Source organism: Hyperolius riggenbachi, chromosome 6, assembly GCF_040937935.1.
Source record: "Hyperolius riggenbachi isolate aHypRig1 chromosome 6, aHypRig1.pri, whole genome shotgun sequence".
NCBI lineage: Eukaryota > Metazoa > Chordata > Amphibia > Anura > Hyperoliidae > Hyperolius > Hyperolius riggenbachi.
The window spans coordinates 243,361,540-243,381,950 of NC_090651.1; the positions used below are offsets into that span (position 1 = coordinate 243,361,540).

General features: G+C 44.8%; 1 protein-coding gene across 3 annotated transcripts in view; it reads right to left on the reverse strand.

Annotated features, from left to right (window-relative positions):
• Positions 1-19,927, reverse strand: part of ZBTB40 (zinc finger and BTB domain containing 40) — a 68,939-nt gene extending 49,012 nt beyond the window's left edge. For all 3 annotated transcript variants that reach the window (XM_068240600.1, XM_068240599.1, XM_068240598.1), the window contains exons 1-2: positions 19,795-19,927; positions 14,667-15,712 (exon numbers count right to left, since the gene is read on the reverse strand). In XM_068240600.1, the coding sequence (XP_068096701.1) occupies positions 14,667-15,666 (1,000 nt within the window). In that variant the 5' untranslated portion in view covers positions 15,667-15,712; positions 19,795-19,927. The remainder of the gene's footprint in view (positions 1-14,666; positions 15,713-19,794) is intronic.
• Between the last annotated feature and the right edge of the window lie 484 nt (positions 19,928-20,411).

A 20,411-nucleotide genomic window follows, 5' to 3' on the forward strand; every position in this document is an offset into this window, starting at 1 on the left:
GCTGCTTGTTTCTTCCTGCAAACAGCTTTGCCCTTGTCTGTAATTCTTCAGTATGTGAAAGCCCAGCCAGCTCAGAGGACGATTTATCCAGCTTGTAAAAGATAAGAGAGAAGAGAGAAGCTGCTCTAATCCTAAATAACACACAGGCAGTGTGCATACAGGGGCCTGGAAGGGGGAGTTCATAGCAGAACCACAACACTGAAGAACTTGGCAGCCTTCCAGACACAGGCTGACAAGAGAGAGATAAGTTGATTTATTACAGAGACTGTGATAGTACAAAGTGCTGCAGTAAGCCAGAACACATTAGAATAGCTTTTTGAACTTGTAGGATGATAAAAAACAGAATGCAATTTTTGTTACGGAGTCTCTTTAAGGACCAGAGCCTTTTTTCCCCATTCGGACCACTGCAGCTTTCACGGTTTGTTGCTCGCTCATACAACCTACCACCTAAATGAATTTTACCTCCTTTTCTTGTCACTAATACAGCTTTCTTTCGGTGCTATTTGATTGCTGCTGCGAGTTTTACTTTTTATTATATTCATCAAAAAAGACATGAATTTTGTCAAAAAAATGACTTTTTTAACTTTCTGTGCTGACATTTTTCAAATAAAGTAAAATTTCCTATACATTTGAGCACGAAAGTTATTCTGCTACATGTCTTTGATAAAAAAAAAAAACATTCAGTGTATATTTATTGGATTGGGTAAAAGTTATAGCGTTTACAAACTATGGTGCCAAAAGTGATTTTTCCCACTTTCAAGCATCTCTGACTTTTCTGCGCACCTGTCAGGTTTCATGAGGGGCTAAAATTCCAGGATAGTACAAATACCCCCCAAATGACCCCATTTTGGAAAGAAGACATCCCAAAGTATTCAGTGAGAGGCATGGTGAGTTCATAGAAGATTTTATTTCCATATGCCTCCATGGCAGCATACATATGGGTTAAGCCCCACCCCTACCAATTAACAGGACCTTAGCTATAAAAGAAAGTGACCCCTAGCGAGCAGCATTCTCATTTTTGTCCTCACCTCCGAACAGGTTCCTTAGTGTTTCAGCGCTATTTATTTTTATTTTACTCTTACCTCGCCGACATTTCTGCGGCGTTCCGGCCAGGTTCAGCCTCTCCTGGTCGCAGCCCTGTTGTCATGACTAAATGTCAAATTATTCAGGGACCTTATATCTGGGGTGATGGTGGGAGCTTGATCTAAATGATCTTTCCCCCCCCTTTATGGCTGCTCTGCATGACTTAAATACGATTGCAGAGCACAGTGTGATCCTTCTCACCTTTTTTTCTTCCTGTCTGCAGTTGCACAGGTTAGTGGTGCATAGTTCAGCCTCTCCTGCTGGGTGTTTGGTGCTGCTGAGTGTTCAGTGTGATCCCTCTCACCTGTATCTCTTGCTCTGTCTGCTGACTGCTCAGGCTCCATTATGTGAGGCATAGTTCAGCCTCTCCTGCTGGGTGTTTGGTGCTGCTGAGTGTTCAGTGTGATCCCTCTCACCTGTATCTCTTGCTCTGTCTGCTGACTGCTCAGGCTCCATTATGTGAGAAATAGTTCAGCCTCTCCTGCTGGGTGTTCAGTTCTGCTGAGTGTTCAGTGTGATTCCACTCACCTGTCTCACAGTGAAAGACTCTGAAGCACATGGCTTAGAGTGCATTCCAGCTTGGAACGCACAGCCATCAGACCAGGAAGTGTTTGCAGTGACTGCTCTCCAATCCCTGCTCTGGACACAGCAAAGATCTCCTCACAGCTGAGCTCTCCTCACCTCCTCTCACAAGGCTGGATACACACAGGACTGTGCTGGCTGCAACACTACCTCCCTCTATGTCTGGCTTGAAGGTAAAGGCACTATTATTTGCTGTCCCTCTGATGTTATGCTTCTCAAGCTGCAGGAGGAGGTAAGTTATTCCAAGTATCTTGGTAGCACTATGTACTATATTTTATCACCTGCCATGCTCATTATAAACAGTTATATGAACAGTATTGTGTACTATGTGCAATATAAATGACATAGCATTCCTTGCATGAAAGTATTATCTGATTTCTTATTTTCGGCTACGTTTCATGTACCTCTTATCTTACTTATTTCATCTCTTGCGGTCCGTTGGACTGCATTCTGGATCACACTGTGCCAGAAACAGATAATTCTAAGGTCAATAGGTAAGAGTCATACAGGTAAGTGACCCCGCTTTTCTACAAATAAAGAGAGCACACCTTCCATAAATGGGCTGTACTTTTTTATATACAAGCCCAGGAAGAAGAGAACAATGGAGGGCAAGTTCCCACCACAGTTCTAGGACATTAGTTCTTTGTCATCATTTAAGATCCTGCTTTAGATCTTTATATCATCACTCAGGATCCTGCTCAAGGAGCAGGTAAATAACCTGCCTGGGAACTGGAGGATCAGGTCCCAGTTAAAGGCACCATAGCCCCCCAGATTGCTGGGTTTGTGGCGACAGAACCATGCCAGGGAAATCAGTAAAGTAGATCTTTTTCCACCAGATGGGACAAGAGCCAGAGTTCCACCAGATGCACACATCCAAGATGATAAAGCAGGCTGTCCAGGAATCAGTGGACTACTATGAAGGCTCTTTGGTCCCCAAGCATCCTCCCAGCAAATCAATGAAGATACTGAATATCCTCAATTATCTATGGTTTAGCATGAATCCAATGAGAGTGAGCATACAGATATCTGGTTTCTATTTCTCCTTTATCCAAGCCATCTCTGAAGCCATTCACTGGGAAGAGGAAACCCTTCTCCAGGATAAGAAACGTCTGAAATAATTATCATTCTCCTTTCCTGTCTTGAAAGAGATCAAATAAAGATGGGAAAAGGTAAGGAGAAAGTCCTTCCTGAAAAAGCAGACTTTCCAAACATCATCCTTTCTTCAAGAAAATTCTCCAGCCCTAGCGTTCACTTCCATGGTGGACATGTCAGTCATGTGTCTTGCATGCCATGTAAGGTTAAAAGTCTTGATTACTTTTTAAGATGTCCTAGACCATAAACGTGATATAGATTTAACGATGGTGTATACGACGACTGGAGGGGCATGTAAACCAGCCCTGGCTCTATCTTCAGTTGCCACGGAAGTGGACAAGGATTCTGATTCTATCCTGGCAGCTTAGAGAACGTTCATACTTTCTCTAAGTTTATTAGGGAAGCGGCTATAGATTTTGTCCAGTCCACTTAATATGCCAGGCTTTTTGCCATGACAGTGAATTGGTAAAAAAAAAAAAAAAAAAATAGTCTGCTGATCCCAGCTTCCAACAAAATGTGTTTAAAACTCTGTTTGATGGAAGAAATCTTTTTAGTAACAAGTTGGATCTGGCAACCAACAGTCACCAAGGCTGGTATTATACCAAAGGAGAGAAGACACTGAGGAAGGAAAGACCAGACCATAGGAATTGGCAAACTTCACATGCTAATCTCCATAAGCTCACAAAGCAGTCAGCGCAGAGTCCTATTGACAATTCTGAAGTCCAGATAGTAGCTTCAGCAGTTCCATATTTGGACAAAAAACAATAAAGGACGAGTGGGCCACAGATACAGAGTGGTTCGGTTTTTTCTTGGATGTGCAAGTTCACTCCACCACTTAGTCGCTTTGTCTTTACAGAGACCTGCTCTTTTACATTCATGACTCATTGCAGAAAACGGCTGTTATGTTGGTTCCAGAAGAGGAACGCTTTCAGGAAGTCTACTCTCCTCTCTTCATTGTAAAGAAGTCAGGTGATCTGCGTTCAGTACTGGATCTGAAATTTCTAAATCTTCATCTTTCTGAAAACATTCAAGATGGAGTTACAACAAATGACTTGGCAGATACATTCATTATTTCAAACTTCTTTCCACCATGCAGTTGGTAACATTCTTCTCCAGTAACCATCCTCCTTCTCGACATTATCACAGCCATGACAACCTTTTTTGGTACTAGTGTGTCTGGTGGCTCAGTTGAGAAAGCAAAGTTAGGACTTTATCACTTTTTAGACAATCTTTTGTTGCTAGCATCAGATCCCAAGGCTCTACTGTGTTAGCAACAGATTCTTCTTCAAAGTCTGTCTTTGGCTGGTTAACAAACAAGGAGGAAAGCCACCTCACTCCTTCTGAGGACCTAATCTTTCCGTGAGCAAGATTCCAATCTATATCCAATGCAGTAACCAGATGAGAAAATTGCTGCCAAAAGTTTGCGAGTGCTGATTATCATACTATATTCATTAATCAAGGTGTTGTATACACCTCCTGGGCACTTCGTCATCTACAATCCAGATGGTCAAATGGGTTCACTGGCACATCTGCCCATTCCAACTAGGGTTTCTCCATCAATGAAACCACCAGAGTTACTCTCAGACCATCCTTCCCACTCCCACGATGAGACTGTCTGCGGTGGTGGCTAAACACAAGCTCAACAACTATTACCCAATCGTTCACCCATAACTCGTAAACATGCAAGCATGGTTTGACATGTTTACAGGTCGTATTAGCTTAGGTAAAATAGTCAAAACAAAGCTGATTGATCCCTGCAAATATACTCAGACACAGGGTGGCTTATATGGTGCTTCAGACCTTTAGCCATCACTGGGATGAGACGTCAGTCTTTGATATCAAGTAGCAGAGGGACACAAGGAGTCTGTTCCTCATGTTAGAGGTCAGCAATATTATCTCCAGTGCAGAGAGCAATCTCTGCAGCATCATGGCAGTTTATTTCATAGGGCCTCAGAACTCTGCGCAGTGTTCTCCTCAGAGCCTATTACCCGGGCGGAGCGCCCACCAGATCTCTGTTCCCGCCCGGCTGCTGTGATTGGCCGCTGTCTGCATCATAAATTCTTTCCTCCGCACGATAGACATGACAGCTTGGAACGCAAACAGAGACACCATCTCCGCCCTCCTCCTCAGCTCCTTCCTTCCTATCAGCAGCGTAGAAGGGCGGGGAAATCTCATAGCAGAGAGAGGAACAGGCAGACCGCGGGAACTTTTAGCTGGAGTCCGCACTGAAAATGTGCAGTTTGATTTGTTATCTTTTGGTGAGTCACTCCCGCTGGCTACTACAGTGGACAGACTCTCTTCTCTTCTTCTCCTTCAGAGCAGCATGTACAATGCCCCCTTCCCCAGGTCCTTCAGGGCACATTAACATATCAACAAGTTTCTTTATTCTGGAGCATTCAGTGAGAGAGATAAGTGGTTTACAAAGGCTGTAAAAGGCAGCTTTCATTCTGCCTCCTGTGTCTCTGCACTTTATCACAAGCTGACACTTGGTTTGCTAGCTATTAACCCCAAATTGTTCAGTTCCATCACTGTGATATCTAGCTTTCAATATGGGCAATGGCAAAAAGTTTAGTTCAGCATTTTACATCAAGTTTAGCCTTTTTTTTTGTCTCCGCAGTTAGTTAATTAGGTTGAGTAGGACATACATCCATTGAGTTCAGACAGACTACTTGTATGTTCACAAATCACTGTGCTGTACAGAACAACTGTAGTGAGAGGTATAAGGAGGCTGCCATCTTTATTTACCTGGCAGCCTCGCTGAGCCTCTGCCTATAATACTTTTAGCCATAGCCCCTGAACAAGCATGCAGCAGATCAGGTGTTTCTGACATTGTTGTCAGATCTGACAAGATTAGCTGCATGCCTGTTTCTTGTCTGATTGAGACACTACTGCAGCCAAGTAGATCAGCAGGGCTGCCATGCAATGTGTATTGTTTAAAAAGAAATAAATATGGCAGCCTCCATATTCTTCTCACTTCAGTTCCCCTTTAAACTAGCATGGCTTTTTCAAAGTCTTCGCTGGAGTTCTCACCACTCATGTCGCCTGCCCGTGTAATCAGCTTTAAGTCAGCACTCCTCTGCAACTAGTGTCTGTGCAGCAGCAGGAGTAACATACATTGCATGCAGGGATGGTGAATAGTGTCAGGTCATATATGTGATGATGGGGCTATGGCACTAAGGCCCCACTCACACAGGTGCTTTTCAGGGAATCCTTAGAGCTTTGCTGAACGCCAGCGAACAGAGAATCGCTATGACAAAGTTGCCCTATGGTGGCATTCACACTACAGTTGCGATTTGTATGAAAATCACAAATGCACTGCATACAGCATTTTGTGAGCATTCGCAATGCGATTTTTGTTTCTTGAACAGGTTATCGTCCCACCCAGTAGCACTCAGTGTGATGCTGACCTCTCCCCAGCCAGTGCGATTACCCAGCCAGTGTGACCCTCACTCTCCTTTCAGCGTTTCACTTTCTGACTCAGCAGCACCCTGCGTAACCTTTCTTCCCCACCCGGCTACTTTTTCATGCCACCCGGCTGGAAAATATTTCTGGGGAGAACACTGCTGCGGCAGATTTTCTCAATCAAGGGGACTGAGGCAATAGCTTGTGGCCACTCAATAAAATATATCCAGAGTGATCTGTGACCATTGGGTAGGTGGACCTGATGGCAACCTACATCAACTAAATGCCAGCTCGAGGAGATTCGCCCCCACATTCAAGAGCTCAGGGTGCTCTGGCAACACCTGAAATTTCTGAATAGTCTCTGTTTTTTTCCTCCAACTCCACTTATCTTCAAAATTCTGAGACTCCTCCTAGAACAAGTGGTACCCCTGGAGGTGGGTCCATTTTGGCCATGCCAGCCATGAGTCCCTCTAATTTGGAGCCTGAAGTTGGAACCTCCTATTCCTCTTCCAGTCAGACCAAACCCCCTGTCCCAGGACTCAATTTATTATCTGTCTCCTCCCCTTGATTTAATGGCTTAAGGATTGTGGGAGGAAGCTTAGAGACCTGGTAAACTCAGAATCATTGATAAACACACTGCTAAAAGCAGGGAAAACTACCACAAACTGGAAAATATTTTTTCTCAATTGCTCTGGTAAAAAAAATGTAGACCCAATGGGTCCACCAGCACAACATATTCTTAGCTTCCTCCAGATTGGCCTATAAAAACAATTGGCTTGCACTCTCAAAGTGCAGATTTCTGCCATCTCTGCTTTGACGGATCACTGCTGGGTCTCTCACCCTCTAATAGTTCAATTTATGAAGGCTGTCACCAAGAACAAGCATCCTAATTGCAACCTTTTTCCCAAAGTGGGAACTGCGCAGGTTCTCAGTTACCTAGCAAAACCTCTTTTTGACCCAGTGGAAGACTGCAGGAGATGAGACTTAACAACCTTAAGAACTATGCCTCGCTATCTCTTTGGACAGAAGAGTTTCCGAGCTCCAGGATCTAGGGGCTCATTCTTGACATCCTACTCAGTAGTTTTGAGACCACTACAGCACTTCACTTCCGGGCTTCCCTTTACTCAGGATCGGACAGTGCCATCTTTTATGGATACAAATTCCTCTGATCTGCATGTTCTAGATGTTGCAAGAACACTTAGAGCCTATGTGAATGTAACAAGGGAGCTTCAGAAAATCAGAATAGCTCTTCATAATTCCATCAGGTCTGAGAAAGAGCCAGCTAACATCAAACTCAAAAGATCTCTTCATGGCTCAAATGAATCAAGAAAGCCTTTTATTAAGGCTAGCCTATTATCAGAGTTTGTGACCTTGTCCCTCTGGGTGGCATCACAGTGCACTCTTCTCAGCTGTCCCCTGTGCCACCTTCGCTATCCGGGCAAAGATTCACCAGGCTGCCAACTCTGTCCATACTTTCATTGCCCATTTCAGAGTCAATCCAGCAGCCTCCGCTTCAGTTTAATTTAGAAAGAAAGTTATTTCTGAATCTGTTAAAGCCTTAATTTAAATTATTTTTGGTCAGCAAGTCTTGTCCCACCCTTACTTTTTTTCTGCTAGTTAGATCCCATATGTATGCTGCCATGGAGGCATATGGAAAACGGAAAATTGTATACTCACCTAACGGTAATTTTCCTTTCCATGTGCATCCATGGCAGCATAGGGATTTCCCTCCCTTTCCTTTTGTTGACTTTTTGCTGTTCTCCGGTTCGGCCAGTCAATGAGAATGCTGCTCGCTAGGGGTCACTTTCTTTTATAGCTAAGGTCCTGTTAATTGGTAGGGGTGGGGCTTAACCCATATGTATGCTGCCATGGATGCACATGGAAAGGAAAATTACCGTTAGGTGAGTATACAATTTTCCGTTTTTTTTGTCACAAGTTAGCGGAAAATGACACTTTGTAACAAAACAAAAAACAAAAAACAAAAAAAAGTTTCCATTTCTTCTAACTTGCGACAAAAAAAAAATGAAATCTGCCACGGACTCACTATACTCCTCTCTGAATACCTTGAAGTGTCTACTTTCCAAAATGGGGTCATTTGTGGGGTGTGTTCACTGTCCTGGCATTTTGGGGGGTGCCTAATTGTAAGCACCCATGTAAAGCCTAAAGATGCTCATTGGACTTTGGGCCCCTTAGCGCAGTTAGGCTGCAAAAAAGTGCCACACATGTGGTATTGCCGTACTCAGGAGAAGTAGTATAATGTGTTTTGGGGTGTATTTTTACACATACCCATGCTGGGTGGGAGAAATATCTCCGTAAATGACAATTTTTTTTTTTTTTTTTTACACACAATTGTCAATTTATAGAGATATTTCTCCCACTCAGCATGGGTATGTGGAAAAATACACCCCAAAACATGGGGCAATGGGAAGCCTCCTCGTGGCGCCCCTGGATAGTGCTGTATAGCATGAACTAATTCCCGCAGGGCGATTGTTTTGCGGTTTTTGGTTTTGACCCTGCATATTTAGGCATGCGAAAGCAAATGCTTATTTGCATGAGCAATGTCTCGTGATTAGCCAATAGGCCAAATTTGCAAAGCCAGATTTGTCAGGTTCACTTGGTTGATGCACACATGTTCTTTCTCTGATTGTAGTTAGAAGTAGTATAATATGTTTGGTGGTGTATTTTTACATATAACCATGCTGGGTGGGAGAAATATCTCTGTAAATGACACATTTTTGATTTTTTTTACACACAATTGTCCATTTACAGAGAGATTTCTCCCACCCAGCATGGGTATGTGTAAAAATACACCACAAAACACATTATACTACTTCTCCTGAGTATGGCGATACTACATGTGTGACACTTGTTTGCAGCCTAGGTGCGCTAAGGGGCCCAACGTCCTATTCACAGGTCATTTTGAGGCATTTGTTTTCTAGACTACTCCTCACGGTTTAGGGCCCCTAAAATGCCAGGGCAGTATAGGAACCCCACAAGTGACCCCATTTTAGAAAGACGACACCCCAAGGTATTCCGTTAGGGGTATGGTGAGTTCATAGAAGATTTTATTTTTCGTCACAAGTTAGTGAAAAATGACACTTTGTGAAAAAAACAATAAAAATCCAATTTCCGCTAACTTTTGACAAAAAATAAAATCTTCTATGAACTCATCATACACCTAACAGAATACCTTGGGGTGTCTTCTTTCTAAAATGGGGTCACTTGTGGGGTTCCTATACTGCCCTGGCATTTTACGGGCCTAAAACTGTGAGTAGTCTGGAAACCAAATTTCTCAAAATGACTGTTCAGGGGTATAAGCATCTGCAAATTTTGATGACAGGTGGTCTATGAGGGGGAGAATTTTGTGGAAACGGTCATAAGCAGGGTGGCCTCTTAGATGACAGGATGTATTGGGCCTGATCTGATGGATAGGAGTGCTAGGGGGGTGACAGGAGGTGATTGATGGGTGTCTCAGGGGGCGGTTAGAGGGGAAAATAGATGCAATCAATGCACTGGGGAGGTGATCGGAAGGGGGTCTGAGGGGGATCTGAGGGTTTGGCCGAGTGATCAGGAGCCCACACGGGGCAAATTAGGGCCTGATCTGATGGGTAGGTGTGCTAGGGGGTGACAGGAGGTGATTTATGGGTGTCTCAAGGTGTGATTAGAGGGGGGAAATAGATGCAAGCAATGCACTAGCGAGGTGATCAGGGCTGGGGTCTGAGGGCGTTCTGAGGTGTGGGCGGGTGATTGGGTGCCCGCAAGTGGCAGATTAGGGTCTAATCTGATGGGTAACAGTGACAGGTGGTGATAGGGGGTGATTGATGAGTAATTAGTGGGTGTTTAGAGGAGAGAAGAGATGTAAACACTGCACTTGGGAGGTGATCTGATGTCGGATCTGCGGCCGATCTATTGGTGTGGGTGGGTGATCAGATTGCCCGCAAGGGGCAGGTTAGGGGCTGATTGATGGGTGGCAGTGACAGGGGGTGATTGATGGGTGGCAGTGACAGGGGGTGATTGACAGGTGATCAGTGGGTTATTACAGGGAATAACAGATGTAAATATTGCACTGGCGAATTGATAAGGGGGGGTCTGAGGGCAATCTGAGCGTGTGGGCGGGTGATTGGGTGCCCGCAAGGGGCAGATTAGGGTCTAATCTGATGGGTAACAGTGACAGGTGGTGATAGGGGGTGATTGATGGGTAATTAGTGGGTGTTTAGAGGAGAGAATAGATGTAAACACTGCGCTTGGGAGGTGATCTGATGTCGGATCTGCGGGCGATCTATTGGTGTGGGTGGGTGATCAGATTGCCCGCAAGGGGCAGGTTAGGGGCTGATTGATGGGTGGCAGTGACAGGGGGTGATTGATGGGTGGCAGTGACAGGGGGTGATTGACAGGTGATCAGTGGGTTATTACAGGGAAGAACGGATGTAAATAATGCACTGGCGAATCGATAAGGGGGGGTTTGAGGGCAATCTGAGCGTGTGGGCGGGTGATTGGGTGCCCGCAAGGGTCTAATCTGATGGGTAACAGTGACAGGTGGTGATAGGGGGTGATTGATGGGTGGCAGTGACAGGGGGTGATTGACGGGTGATTGACAGGTGATTGACAGGTGATCAGGGGGGATAGATGCATACAGTACACAGGGGGGGGGGTGATCAGGAGGGAGCAGGGGGCAGTTTAGGGACTAAAAAAAAAAAAATAGCGTTGACAGATAGTGACAGGGAGTGATTGATGGGTGATTAGGGGGGTGATTGTGTGCAAATGGTGGTCTGGGGGGTGGGCAGGGGGGGGTCTGAGGGGTACTGTGGGCGATCAGGGGGCAGATCAGTGTGTTTGGGTGCAGACTAGGGTGGCTGCAGCCTGCCCTGGTGGTCCCTCGGACACTGGGACCACCAGGGCAGGAGGCAGCCTGTATAATACACTTTGTAAACATTACAAAGCGTATTATACGCTTCCTATCCGGGGATCGTCGGGTTAACAACCCGCCGGCGCTTCCGATTGGCCGGCGGGTTGACGTCGCGGGTGGGCGGAGCCTATTGCCGGCGGATGCGCGCGCATCCCAGCGCGCGATCCCCGGCCAAAGAGTGCCCCAGGACCTGACGCCATTCTGCGTTACGTGGTCCTGGGGCTGCCACTTTGCCGCGCCAATATGACGTAGGCGGTCGGCAAGTGGTTAAAGTGTAACTGTCAGGCATAAAATCAAAAATCAATTCTTTATTTTTATCTTGTAAACAAGTAATATGGATGCTAACCAGGCAATTCAAAAGTTAAAATCTCTATTATTTTTCTTGTTTATAGTCAGTTTACCTGACTCTTATTTGGTACGTTGCCGCACAAAGGACGTGGCAGGACATGCTGGGTTGTCTTTTTTTGCTTCTTTATTTCCCCTCAGACTTAACTAATGTACAGAAGCAAAAAAAAAAAAAAACCCAGCATGCCCTGCAACTTCCTTTTTGTGTGCCAAATTTTGTGTGTACCAAATAAGAGTCAGGTAAACTGGGGAATGATCATTTATCAACAAGAAAAGTAATAGAGATTTTAACTTTTGGATTGCCCTGTTAGCATCCTTACTACTTGTTTACCAGATAAAAATAAAGAATCGATTTTTGATTTTATGCCCGACAGTTGCACTTTAAGGCACCTAGCAAATCAGATTCCTGCTTTAAGGTGCGTACACACGCACTATTGTAACAAACGACGGGTCCGTCAGACCCTCCCACGGCGCGGTTGTTCTGCCGACAGCATTACGTGAGTACAAGCTGTCGGCAGACTGATAAAACTGTTTTTGACTGATCCACCGGGCGGATCAGTCAAAATAAGTCTTCCAACAGCCTGTACTCACGTACTACTGTCGGCAGAACGACCGCGACGCAGGAGGGTCTGACGGACCCGCCGTTTGTTACAATAGTGCGTGTGTACGCACCTTTAGAAAACCATGCCGAGATCTTAAACTTGCTTGGAAGAGACATTCTGACAGTACAGAAGGTGCGAGAGCAATGCAGTGGTCACGACAATAATCCATATGCACAAAGACTGGCTCTAGTTTGGGTAACTGTGGTGATGTATGCACTGATAAACTTCAAACCTTCTGAAGTGTACTCCTCATGTTCTAAGAAGCAGACAAACTTCAGACCATGTCCTTATTACAAAGTGAAGGATAAGGATGTCAACACCATCCTCTACAGTGACAACTAAAGAAACTCAGAGTCTTATCCATACCTGAAGATAACAACATATCTCTGTCTGTTGAGGACAGGATCAGGAATTCTTCCAGGCCGGATCAGTGGCATTCCATTCCATCTGAGGCTAACCCTACAGACATTGCTACCAGATCCGTATCAACTAACTCATTTGGAAAAATCTAGAAGAAGAATACATAAGAGACTTCTGCTAACGACACCTTCAGTCTGCTGGACCCTGAAAACTATCCAGACATTCATCCAGAGATCAAAAAATCACCCCAATGACTCTGCTCACCCAAAAATTTGCATCTATACCTACTCCACTTGGAGACTACACACAAGGTAACCCATACCATAGCCAATGGAAACACATGCAACACTAGCAAATTGTTTCTGGAGTTGGTGGAAGATTATGTACCTCACTCTTCTTCAACCTCAAAAGAAATGGCAGCAACCTACTCCAAACCTATGTATTGGAGATGTTATACTTGTGAAGGATCAACAAGCCCCCAAAAAATGACTTGTCTATGGGTCTGATCACACACAGCTTTTCCAGCAAGGATAGAAAGGAGTGCAAGCTGCAAGTGAGTATTACCAGACCAGGAACTAAAAGACCTTTATCAGACCCATTACCAAACTCATTTTATAGCTACCCTTTGTGGAATGAATCTTGTCAAGGGCATCAACCCATTACAGGATTATTTCACCTCACTAAAGCGGCCATCACCCAGGTGAGTTTTTTTATTTTTTGTTTTCAGGTGTCTGACTGTCACTAGAGGTATCGGGGGGGGGGGGGGGGGGACGACACAGTAATACTCTCCGTATGAAGGAAGAACGCTGCTTAATGTGTTTTTTGGGGGGTGGTAAAATGCCGCCTGGTATATTTTGTGGAAAACTGCTTTGCCAGACCATGTATATTTTGTGAAAAAATGCAGCCAGATAATGTGTATTCAGCTCGGACAGATTTTGAACTAGTCCATCTCCTAATTGGAGGTTTTAAGGAATTGCTTGATTACCAAAAGCACATCCTGGTCGGTCCAACTGCAAGAATAGTGTGTGCATGAGGGGACAGACTTGCTCACATTTTTGTAAATAATGAAAATACTGATGACCTCCATGCGGAGATGGACTAGTATCAGAATTTCACAATGTACAGTAAGTGACGCCAAAGGATAAAAGTAATCTACAGTACATTTTACTCTGTGACAAATGTACCGTATATACTCGCATATAAGCCGACCCGCATATAAGCCGACCCCCCAACTTTTACCTGAAAAACCAGGGAAAAATGATTGACCCCCATATAAGCCGGGGGTAGGAAATGCTGGCCGCCTTATTCCCCTAGTGTGTCCCAGTATAGCTAGTAAAGTGCCCAGTATAGGTAGGTAGTGCACCAGTATAGCTAGTATAGTGCCCAGTATAGCTATTGTAGTGCTCAGTATAGCTAGTAAAGTGCCCCAGTATAGCTAGTATAGTGCCCAGTATAGCTAGTATAGTGCTCAGTCTAGCTAGTATAGTGCTCAGTTTAGCTAGTATAGTGCTCAGTATAGCTAGTATAGTGCTCAGTCTAGCTAGTAATGTGCCCCAGTTTAGCTAGTATAGCGCTCAGTATAGCTAGTAATGTGCCCCAGTTTAGCTAGTATAGCGCTCAGTATAGCTAGTAATGTGCCCCAGTTTAGCTAGTATAGCGCTCAGTATAGCTAGTAATGTGCCCCAGTTTAGCTAGTATAGCGCTCAGTATAGCTAGTAATGTGCCCCAGTTTAGCTAGTATAGTGCTCAGTATAGCTAGTAATGTGCCACAGTTTAGCTAGTATGGTGCTCAGTATAGCGCTCAGTATAGCTGGTCCGCGGGTCCCCCGCTCCCCCCACGGCCGCTGCTATTACCTTTCTGCATCTTCTATTCCCCTCTCCGTGCTTGTAAACATCCACAGCAGCGCGCCCGGCGCTGCTACTGTGACGAGCGGCGAGCCAGGAAAGAGCGGTTCCCATAGTAACAGGACGCTCTTTCCTGCCTCCTGCCTCGTCACAGTAGCAGCGCCAGGCACGCTGCTGTGGATGTTTACAAGCACGGAGAGGGGAATAGAAGATGTGGAAAGGTAATAGCAGCGGCGGCGGCCTTGGGGGGAGCGGGGGACCCGCGGACCAGTGGAGGGGGGGGACCCGCGGACCAACATGACTCGCATACAAGCCGACCCCCCAACTTTTGGCCCCCTTTTTGGGGGTCAAAAATTCGGCTTATATGCGAGTATATACGGTACCTTTTTTGTATATGTTAAATTTTACAATTTTTTACAATAGTGGTGTTTTAATAAACAGCATGTTACCTGGATCTTCAAGTCTTCTTTTCTTTGCCTTAGGCTCTGCAATATCCGATGCTTGAGTCAGTTCGCCCTCTTCCTCCGGAGATTCCAAAGTGGTTCCAGTGCAAATATCCTCTGATACAGAGTCTGCACCTTCTTCTGCAACTATAGCTTCTGATACGAGCTGATTAGTGCTATCATCTGCCTGTTCTACTGGAACACAGGTTGTAATTTCTTCTTTTGCAGGAAATAGATCTTTATCCAGTACTTCACACACAGGTGCTTCATCTACCTGTACTGGGCTTGGGACTTTCTCTAGACTTGGAGTTCCAGTCACAGAAGCCTCCATGCTTTTAACACCTTTACAACTATCCTGTTCCTGAGTTAGCTCTGTGGAGCTCTCAGGGAGTGCTGCACCGTAGGCCAGCAAATTCCCATTGCTGTCCAGATTCCTAGGAGGTGAAATTGGATTGGTAACTTTGTCAGTCTCTCTCTGTTCAGATGAAGTAGTCAGCAATGTCCTTCCAGTATTCATGGGCAGTAACATCTTATCAATTGCAAAAGTTTCACTTACAACATTGCTTCTGGGGACTGTAGGCCTTGCTTCTGGTTTAACCAAGGTTAAGGGCTGGATTGAGAGATCTTTTGTTTTCTGGCTTGGGGTGGAGTGATTCATGAGTTCTGTCAGGAGATTCTTACAGCTCACGGCAACATCAAACATTTGAAGACTGTCTGCCACAGAGATAATTTTTGTCAGATTGTGTTTTCCAGGTGGAAGCTTTCCTGAGTACATCATTTCCAGCAGTAGGGAGAACTCTTCCGTGGACACCACAGAGGCATCAATGGAAATAGTCTCTGTTGTTTCCAACAAGGACTTGAAAAGCAAACTTGCAGCAGAAAGAACCAGCTTGTGAGCACGAAAATGCAAGGTACCAACAAAAATTGTGCAGTCACAAAACTGCTGCTCTTTAACCAAGGTGTAGACTTGCTGCAGAAGCTGTCGGCTATAGTTTGGAAGCTCCATGGTTTAAGTATGTTCTGTATTTCTGGAATATTCTACAGACAGGATTCTAAAGATTAGAGGGGAAAAAAAATAAAAAAAGACATTATCTTCAGGTTCACAGACAAACTTACAGGAATAATGTGAACTTGGAAAAAAAAAATAAAACATCTCACTGCTATCAAGCTTTAATTAAAGGAAAGGTGATATAGTATTACAGATGAGGTCATTGCTGACTCTTTAATAAACACGCTACTTGTTTAGTTGTCTATAGCAATACTACTTTCAAAGTTATTGGCTTGGAACAAGTAAGTCAGAATACTGTACAATGGAGTCAGAATACTGTATTAAAGTTTCATTCTGAGTTAGTGATTCATCAACTATGATAGGCAAATATTTTGCAAGACATTTGGGAAACTACTAGTTTTTATTGCCTTTTGTAGTTATTGGGAGTTTTTTTGTTTAGATGTTCAGCAAAGGCAGGCCAGATATTATTTTCAATACAAATTTCCTTAAAGGGGAACTGAAGTGAGAAGAATATGGAAGCTGCCATATTTATTTCCTTTTAAACAATACACATTGCCTGGCAGCCCTGCTGATCTATGTGGCTGCTGAAGTGTATGAATCACACCAGGAACCAGCATGCAGCTAATCTTGTTAGATCTGACAATAATGTCAGAAACACCTGATCTGCAGCATGCTTGTTCAGGGTCTATGGCTAAAAGTATTAGAGGCAGAGGATCAGTGAGGCAGCCAGGCAATGTGCATTGTTAAAAAGGAAATAAATATGTTAGCCTCCATATCCCTCTTGCTTCAGTTGCCCTTTAAAATCACTCAACAGCTAGATGTTGCCGAGAAGGAAATTAGATCTATAAGGCCCAGTGCACACCAAAACCGCTAGCAGATCCACAATATGCTAGCGGTTTTGGGAGCTGATTTCAGAGCGATTCTAGGCATGTTTAGAGAAGTTTTCTAAACATACCTAGTGGTTTTGGGTGCGTTTTTGTGTAGCAGATTACACATATTGTTACAGTAAAAGCTGTTACTGAACAGCTTCTGTAACAAAAACGCCTGGCAAACCGCTCTGAAGTAGCGTTTTTCAGAGCGGTTTGCGTTTTTCCTATACTTTACATTGAGGACAAAACGCTTCAGAAAACCGCAAACGTGCAGCAAGAGGCACGTTTGCGGCTGGGCAAAAACCTCAAACCGCCGGTGTGCACCATCCCATTGCAATACATTAGCCAAGCGTTTTTACAGGCGGATGCGGCCGGCGGATCGCTCCAAAAACCGCTCGGTGTGCACTGGGCCTCAGTTAGTGAAGCAGGAGTTTCCCCACATGCGAGCCGGACGGGGAAATTATGCATGTTCAGACACCAGCATGTTGTCCAAATCATTTGCCGGGGTGATTCTGAACGGCATGCTGCACGTTTTCTGTAGCACGCATCCGAATCACATTTTGGCTGTGGTTTCGCCACAGCATGGATGCTGCATCCGATTCAGAAACTGACGCAGCCCTGAGAGTAAATAGGGCCTGATGCATAACTATAGAACATTCCTGGAGTCAATATCCTAAAATTAGAGAAGCAAATTCTAGCTTGCATAAAAATTTCATGAAAACTGTATGCAGCTTGGAACTGGGCCAGACAAAATCAATAGGAATTTTATCAGTCCAAATCCAAGTTGCACAGAATTTGCATGAAATTAAAATGCAATACAGTATTTCTGTGTGTTTATGACCACTCTACCTTGATCTAGGATTTAATGGCAAGCAAGCTGTATTTTCTACTATTAGTGCCACGTTATAATTTAACTAAGGGAATCCACTTTGACGTTTACCTCAGGAAAAGGACAGTGATTATAGTGGAGGAGTTTTAGTTGTTTTAAGAGTCAGGGTAAAGCCTCACACACTCTTGAGACTAATGTCACACGACAGAGATCATTGCACTATCCCTCAGGCAACATTTTGTGGATGAGGCTGTACAGACATCGCTAGCCTGCAGGCTAGTGACACATTCTCTTACTATGGGGGGTGGAGGACGGCCAATGTGTGGCACCCAGGGCCATACTTACCATAAGGCACTGTAGGCACATGCCTACAGGTGCCTGATGATGGAAAGGCATCTCACTCCACTCCCCTAGTGCTTCCCTCCCTCCTTTCTTACGCAGAGTCCGGAGTGTAAATGAGAGGTTACTCACCCAGCTCTCAGCATTCCAGTGACCAGATCCTCCTTCATTTAGGGGCACCTCTTGATACTTAAAGAGAACCAGAGATGAAGCAACCTCATGTATTTTACCTTATAAATCAGTGGGAACATGACAGTAAACACCTAATCTGCTCTTTGTTACATTGTTCTCTGTTTAATTTGCCTGTTATCACCTCTAAGATAAGAATCCCGACTAAGCAGTCGGTCTGGCTTTGCTACAGAATAATTATAGCTGAGACTGTGTTCTTTGCTGTCTTCAAGTCCAAGCCTGCCCCCTGCTGGCTTTGCTCAGGAATCATTATAGCTGAGTCATTATAGCAAAGCCAGAATCAATGCTCAGTCCGGGATTCTTATCTCAGCTAGATAACAGACACTTTTAGCAGTGAGGATGGAACAGAGAGCATGGTAAATGTTTTCTCTAATGTTCCCACTGATTTCTATGGTAAAATACACAAGGGTGCTTCGTCTCTGGTTCACTTTAATATTGAGGGTACTTCTGGCTACCTAATACTAAGGGGCACCCATAATGGGCAAGGGGAGTAAGGGAGAAGGGACCAGGCCAGCCAACATTCTTGCTTTGCGGATCGGTGGTGGTTTTGTAAGTTCATGGAGGGCAAAGTCTAGGGTGCCATGACATCTGTGCCTATACGCTCCTGTAATGTAAATACAGGCCTGGGCACACCATGGAGGGAACAGCACTCAGGAGAGAAAAATTGTAGAGGACAGCATTTAGGCAAGATAATCCAGCACGCCAGATCTCTTGCCGATGTATTGGAGCTTCAGTACATGCACTACATTCTAGCAGATGTGGTCTTAAAGATAACCCAAACCAAAGTAAAAAAAAAAAAAAAAAAAAAAAGGAAGTTTCACTTACCCAGGGTTTCTATCAACCCCCTGCAACCATGCTGTCCAGAAACAATCCTCCAGTGCAGCTGCAGGGGGCTGGTAGCAGCACCAGGTAAGTAAAACTAAACTTTGGCTTAGGCTCTCTTTAAGCTGATGATTTTGCTGGAGCTTTGCCCTAGCACAGTGATGGCTAACCTTGGCACTCCAGCTGTGAGAAAACTACAAATCCCATCATGCCTCTGCCTCCCCGAGTTATGCTAAGAGCTATCAGAGTATTGCAATGCCTCAAGGGACTTGTAGTTCCACCACAGCTGGAGTGCCAAGGTTAGCCATCACTGCCCTAGCATGTATGCACCTTAAAGGGAATCTGAAGCCGAAATATTTAATTTTAAACAATTTTTATTGCCTTGCAGTCCAGCTGATCTTCTGCCTATAGAACCCGCATAAGCATGCAGATCAGATATTTCTGACAAAAAGATTAGCCCCATGCTTGTTCCAGGCATGTGATTCAGATACTACTGCAGCCATAATGATCAGCAGGACTGCCGGGCAACTGGTATTGTTTAAAATAAATAAATAATGCAGCCTCTAAATATCTTTAGCTTCAGGATCCCTTTAAAGTGCAAAACTCTGGCTCTCTAATTATACAACCAAGGTTTAAAAAAAGAACACACACAAAAATACACAGTAACTATTGCCCCCACATGACTTGTACATGACACGATACTGCGAATCATGCAGGGGTATACAGCACACAAACAGGAGGAGTGCTGTCTAACAGTGGTGACAGTAGGCTTAGTGAGGATGAATATCTACCACTGGGGCCAGATTCACTTTTAATAAAGCAGAAATCAATCTTCTGTTGGCCTCCACACAAGGAATGATGTGGGTACTCACACATATCTGTGGTCAGGTTAAGAAAGAAACGTGTATGCTGAGTTCAGGCAGTAACTACTGATCCCCACACATCTGCATAGCTGCAGCATGCTGATACTTGTAGTCCTCACACACAGTTCTGCAGGAACGCAGTATGCGGATACTTGTAGTCCCTACACCCTCTCATGCAGGGCCGCATCACTCCCTACTATAGGGCAATACTCACCGCTCCGCCAGTGACAGCACTGTGTTTATCTTCCGGTGCTGCTTTCTTACCGCAAGCCCTCCTCCTTCATACTCCACACTAGGCCCCAAACCCCCTTCCTTCCCCTCCGACCTCAGTAGCCGTCACACGTACGGGAAGCGTCCCTGACGCATGACGCGCATGCGTGGATCGGCCTAGCTCTGGGTTGTACGTTTAGGGAGGAGTAATAAAGTTGTTGAAAGGGAGAAAAAAACAACAACCTGCAAAGAGAACACTGGAGGTGGCGCTGTCGGTACGGCAGCGCAGGTATCTGGCTTTGATTGGTCGCGTTATGTACCCTGTGCTCCAACTAATAGCCGACATCGTCCAACGGGCCCGTTTAGGTCGCAGTGCTTCCAGACACAGTTCTGGGGCATCATACTGGGCACTCTAGTGTCAACACCTGCACGTTCTAAGGCAGTGCATAATATCGTGCTTTTGCCTGTACTCAGGCATAGCTCCCAACTGTCCTTTTTTCGGAGGGACAGTCCCTTTTTAGGAGCCCTGTCCCTCTTTCACCCTCATTTGTCCCTCTTTCAGGGCTTTTTCCCTCTTTCTATGTAAATATTTATATCTCTCTACTAAAAATGTGTTTGATT